The 6,056-nt window shown below is 42.4% G+C and overlaps 1 protein-coding gene across 1 annotated transcript; it reads right to left on the bottom strand.

Annotated features, from left to right (window-relative positions):
- Positions 1–4,958: 4,958 nt before the first annotated feature.
- LOC108657454 (uncharacterized) lies at positions 4,959–5,725 on the bottom strand. Its single transcript, XM_089264794.1, has 3 exons — positions 5,560–5,725; positions 5,270–5,500; positions 4,959–5,187 (listed from the first exon to the last, which is right to left on the bottom strand). The coding sequence occupies exons 1-3, from the start codon at positions 5,657–5,659 to the stop codon at positions 5,144–5,146; spliced, it is 375 nt and encodes a 124-aa protein (XP_089120920.1). The 5' UTR covers positions 5,660–5,725; the 3' UTR covers positions 4,959–5,143.
- Between the last annotated feature and the right edge of the window lie 331 nt (positions 5,726–6,056).

The raw sequence follows: 6,056 nt of genomic DNA, 5'->3' as shown, positions 1-6,056 counted from the left end.
CTCACTGTTGACGTGCCCATGATAGATGCTGTCTCCTTGCCCCAGCTAGAGAGTGAGATTAAGCGAGATTAGGCCTACTCCTCTCCAAATATTAGTTTCGGTTCGAGGCTCAACTATTGAAAGCTCCCTCGTGCCATCTAATAATGTATTAGGCAGTCTGTGTGCGTTTATGTGCGTGTGCTTGCTTTGATTGCTTGGGTAGGCAATGAAAGGACATTCAAGCTGCTGACAATCAAATGTGGTCATTTCCTCAAAGCGCACCTACATATCGTAACACCATAGTTTGGCCTTATCGTTATCATCATCATTAAAAATAAGTGAAAGTCGCCTCAATATCGTTATCAATAATTCTCATTATCATTATCCTTATTGATTGCACCAACATTATCATTGGTATTGACATCGTCAACAATATTATTATTAGCATTAGCATTAATTGTATTAAACGTAATACTGTCGATTTCATTAGACATCACATCGCTATCACAACTCAACAGCAATTATCTCTTTCGTTAGAGCTCACTTGCATATTTACAATATAGTCGCGACACGTCAGTCGTCAATTTAATTTGCCATCACTCAGTGACATTATTATCATAGTTATTAAATACAAAATTTGTTCTTGGGCGTTGCCAGAATACTTGTATATATGTTGGTTATAAATTTCATAAATTTCAAATTTCAAGAGCAGGGCGGAATACCCAAGTGTCTATATATGTATCTATGTATGTATGTATGTGTATGTATGTGTGTGTGTGTGTGGTCGATTAAAGCAATTTTCCACATCATCGAATTGTGCTCAATGAGCAGGACGTGCGTCAATAAGGCAGCGCCCGCAGGATACGCAATCTGAGCATAGTTTTCTTTTTTGCTTCTTCCCGTTCTCTGTTTCCTCGTCGTCATCTTCTGTGTCTTCTATTTTGTGAGTGTTTTTTGCGTTGCCATGAAATTTGCATAATTAACCTGGCCAAAAAGCCAAATGTCGACTGCAAAGCAATTAAATAACGTTTATTCAACCGGTGCGAATCGGTGGACTCGAGTCGAGCTAAGCGCCGGCTGCCAATGAGATAATGATTTAATTGTTGATAATTAATGAACCGCGATTTACACTAGCCATCATTACGGCTACGGCAGCTGCTAGCGCGTTCCGGCTGGATCATTACGTATACGCCGCATCGGCTGCCATAGGACAATGGGAAAAGGGCGCAGGAAATGCCTTCGCACATGGAAAACAAAGCCAAACAAAGCTGCTATGCGATTGGGTTACCATAAATCATAACAGAGAATAGGCAGTCGAAGCGTGGCAGTGTGGGGGTGTGGGAGTGGCAGAGAGAGCGAGCGAGAGGGAGACAGAGGAAGGCTCGGAATCGAATGGCAGAAATACATGAATTCGTTTGGCTTTTAATGCCGCCGGCTAAAGTAAATGAAGAAGCGCTGATACCAAGTCATACACCCACTCACACATACACACACGCACACACACAGATAGAGAGGGAGTGTGAGAGGGAGAGACATGGGCTCAAGTTAAGTGTTGAGCGTGGAAACGCATAATGCGCAGATCAAACACATTTCACTTGCTGCAGGCGTCGACAGCGAAAGCGGTAAACAAGCAAACAGCGGCTGGCTAGAGAGATACCCTGTATAAATAGACTAGGCTTTAGTAAGTACTACTTAGACTACATCCTGATTACTGATGAATGTGTAAAGCTCTTATAGTCCCCATGTAAATTACAATAGTTCTAGGCATTACGACTGCTCTATGCAATATACTGGTTATATTAACCAACAATTCATACCCTAGTAAAGTGGAAAACATCTTGTATTGCCAGATCACAGTTCTCAGTGTGTTTCGCCCAATATGCCCCAGCCCGGAACGGACCTCTTTGCAGGGTATAAATGGATGTACTCAAGTAGAGGCAAAAGCAAACTTAAAAGCAAATCGCTGAGCATTGGCTCAGTCAATTAAGTGCAGGAGAAAGATTCATTTTGATAAGTTCACGTATTCACGTATATTAAACACGTGTCAATCTCTAGCAAATCGTGCTATGTGCTATCGCAAAGAACTAGTTCCATGTCACATTCGAAATGGAAGTGATATAGGGGCAGGAGGTGATGGATGTGAATGTTGTCAGATATATTGAATCACGGTTCGCACAGTGATTCTTATTATTGACTTATTCAATTGAAATAGGCAGTGAAATGCAAAAATGAGCTAGATCTTCACCAACTCGAGAGTGAACTTTATAACCATTTGGTTCATTAACTTCGTTCAGTTCAGTTAGATGTATGTATATGCTCAATGAAAAAGAACTAGTTCCATGTCACACTCGACATAGTTCAGAGATTATTCAATTGAACTAGCCAGTGAAACGAACAGCTGAGCTGGTTCAGTTCAGTGATTTCCTTGGTTCACTTAGGATTTCCCATGGCATGCGTGTCTCTGAGTTATTCAGCTGTTGCTTCAAGAGTGTCTGACTTAATTGAGTTAGTGAACTAGTTCATTAAATTCAAACACTTTTCGCAGTTCTAGTTTCAGTTTTTCATCAATTGTTTCGACTTTTCCCGCAGAACATGAAATGCTGCATACCCTTAGGCGCGCAAAGCATATGTCATCTCTCTCTGTGTGTGTGTGTGTGCGTGTTTGCGTGAGTTTGCTTGACTTCACAGGCTGGCACTTGCGGGAATCGACAACAAAGCATCAGGGAGGCAGGCAGGCAAGCAGCTTGCGTGTGACAACTACATTGACAGGACACCGATTTCAATAAGAAACGGCATGGACAAAGAGTAGGAAGATAGTGAGAATGGGCGTGTGTGTGGGGAGAAGGCGAGAATGTGGTTGTGTGGAATGCTAAGCTCGCTAACAACTCAAACAACACAGCACACGACAACAATGAAAAACTGAGATATAAAATGGACGGAAAATGCGAACGTGCGAATACCCTTCATATGGAAAGCAGGAGAAGGGCTGGATTCTAGAATGGAGGGGAAGAGCAGAGAAAGGGATGGGAGATGCAGAGAGAAGAAAGAGGCGGGAAATTAGATACAAGAGGAAAGAAGAAACAAGACGGCATAGAGATATGAGAGGAGGGCTCTGTGAGAAGAGGGTCAAGCGGAAGAAAGTAAAGGCAGAAAGGAAAAGAGAGCGAAGAGATGAGAGAAAAGGGTTGACATAAGGTAGTGGAAAGGGAGGAGGGACGAGAAAGAGGAAAGTGGGAGTTAGAGAAAACATCTCAGCATAGTGCCTGACTAGTCAATAGTACCCTGTTGTAGGGTATTCGAGCAAATAAACAAGCAGCAAGGCAAATGGCAAACTGACAGCTAAAAGCGTCGACCAGACAGGTACTACGTATTCGTGTGTGTGTGTGTGTTTGAATGTCCCTGTGCGAGTCCATGTCGAAGTCCTTCTGCTTGACTAATGTTTGCTCAGCACGCAGTTGTCGGCTTTTTGGCTTTGCCGATATGCGCCAGCCTCTACTTTCACTTTGAGTGTTTAGCTTGATGCGAAGTTAAACTGAACACACACACACACACACACCTATACACACTTATACATATACATAGCACAATTTGTGCTGTTCGATTTGTCGAGCTACTCGTCTTTGCATCTTCAATTTGCAATTTGAATTTGTGTTTATTTAGCTACATCTACTTTTCATGCTGGTTCATGGAGCGCAAAAGGGGCATATTGGTTGATTAAGGGAACGACAGAAGATGCAGGATGGAAGCTGGGAGGGCTAGACGGATGATGATGGATGATTTAAAGATCAAAAATGGACGATGCCAAATATGAGATAAAATATACAATAGATAGACCATCGAATGGTCTATGCACTTGAATATGGGCGAGTATTGGACAGTCGGCTATGCTCGAGGGCAGCAGTTCAATTTGACATCTGGCAACACTTGAGTGGAAACTCTATTGCACTTATTTTAAGTAGACTGCGCTTGCACTCGGGAAAGTTGGAATAGCAAGCCAGTGTTGTGTAACGCTGGGCGTAAGTTCAGATAAATTTTGTCTTGATTCGCTGGCAATGCAACGTGAATGAACTGGAACACACATACATATACACCCGGTATTTATGGCACTTGTTAAGTTGGCCGCACTTCAGCAGATCAACAATTAAAATAAGCAGCTTAGGAAGCTTTTCAGTTCATTCGATTCAATGGGCAGCCCAGTTGTGCAATTTATCAAACTTATTGCAAGACCGACAGAGAGGGGGAGCGGGAGGCAATAGCGTGTGCTAATGATAACTAGCTGTTAATTTATCTTGCTGTTAACCATAACGAAAAACCTTTCGCTCCTCATTTTTTATGAAATGCCATTTGTCCGAAGCGCCGAGCGTGGGAGAAGGCGAGAGGGTGGGACTATATGAAATGCTTGTTCGCTTTTGTTCGGAACATCTTTCTCACTTTGGCTCTGTCATTTATATTTTTTCAGCTTCGTCTTTGTGCTTGTTATTTACTTGTTCGTTTATTGTCCTTTTATCCCTGCTCGTCATTTCTCGTCTGATTTAATCATAATTCTGTCAGTGACCCAGCTCCCCGGCCACCCCTAGCCCTCACTTCCTTATCTGTCTGCCAAGGCACAGGATATCAGAATCGAAATCTAATTTCGAAAACGAGTTAACATTGAATCACACGAGTTCCTGCTCTCATAATATTATTGCCCAACATACTCTGCGGGGGATGGAGAAATCGGGTATCTGTATCTGTATCTCCCTCTTTTATAGCGTATCATGTAGTCAGCTACTCTCAGCTGCAGACTTGAAGCTCTCTTCAAATTGCATTACACATTACATAATATTTTTTTTGGCTCACTTCGATTTCCTTCCGGTTTGGCAAGATTATTGATATTGAAACGCGCTGACTGGGGAATGGAGCTGTTGGAGATGCCCACAATGGTGACTGTAAACAACATTTTGTTCGGCATCATCGCGTCCAAATTAGGCAAAAGCCACTTCGAATCGCAAAATTTATTAACTATGTAAAAAAAAAAAATGAAAAGAAAAATATGTACTATGGCAATGATATCATAGCAAACGCCAACGCAAAAACAATGACTGGTCGAGCTGGCTGGTTGGCTGGCTGCTTGGCTGTCTGGCAGGTTGACTGTCTGGCTGGCTACTCTGATGTGCTTTGCTTTCTAGACAGCCTTGACTTTGGCCTTCTCCTGTTGCTTGGATTTGACTGCAAGTGGGAATTGGGATTAGCCAGTGGATGCTTTAGAGGCAGCCTTAGGCTGTTTCAAATAAATCTGCCTTCAACTCACGTGTAATCAGAGCATCTGCATCGCTGGGCGCAGGCGGCAGCTCGGAGACTTCGCCCAGAGCGCGAACTGCTGTCGAATTGCCGCTTGCCTGAGCCGCTGCCTTTTGTTGCACCTGCTTACGCAGCTTGCGTAGGTAGGCGGCCTTGTATTCGTCACTCGGCTTGCCGCCCAGGCCATAGCTGACTTCCAGCACGGTCAACGGTATGACAGTTGAGGAAATGGCAACCAGATCTGTGTTGTAATTACCAAATGTATGTTAAAATTTCTTTAATAATTTTAGCCATTTTTACCCGGTTCGTATTTCTCATCTGGATTGCGTTTGTATAGCATGGGCGTGGAAACGGCGAATGCCAATAGAAATATATATATTACCGCGAGTTCCACTTTCATTTTGCACGTCTGCAGCGCTCAGCAGCTGTTGCTAAACTAAACGCGTCTGCGTAAGTCTCTTAAGAAATATTTTTAAAAGCGTAAACTTGTATGGTTAAATGGCGCCTTATTTAAAAAAGCCTTCAAAATAGTGGTTTGTGTTGTAGCACACAGCTTTCTATCACTCTGGCTGTTCGTATTGTTATCGATATATAAATAAATCAACAAAAGTTTCAAAATATATGTATGCTATCATGTCTTTTATTACATAGCAATTTATTTAATTTTTGTAGAAATAATTGTTTATTATAGGAAAATATGTGCATTTCTACTCACTTATTTCCCCTACTAGTTTCACAGCATTCAGCTTTTGAATCTCCGATACACATTTGAGCTGCATGAAATGCGTTGCTGAACA

Source organism: Drosophila navojoa, chromosome X (genome assembly GCF_054131105.1).
Source record: "Drosophila navojoa isolate 15081-1374.11 chromosome X, UAZ_NAV_1.0, whole genome shotgun sequence".
Taxonomy (NCBI): domain Eukaryota; kingdom Metazoa; phylum Arthropoda; class Insecta; order Diptera; family Drosophilidae; genus Drosophila; species Drosophila navojoa.
Note: the sequence above shows the minus strand (reverse complement) of the source record. Positions and strands in the feature narration are given on the sequence as shown.

Bases quoted from the DNA above. Each gene is read 5' to 3' on its own strand.
- LOC108657454 (XM_089264794.1), bottom strand. From the start codon at position 5,659: ATGAAAGTGGAACTCGCGGTAATATATATATTTCTATTGGCATTCGCC. The intron at 5,501-5,559 runs GTAAAAATGGCT...ATTACAACACAG, and splicing joins AGATGAGAAATACGAACCGG to ATCTGGTTGCCATTTCCTCA. The intron at 5,188-5,269 runs GTGAGTTGAAGG...TCCCACTTGCAG, and splicing joins TGCAGATGCTCTGATTACAC to TCAAATCCAAGCAACAGGAG.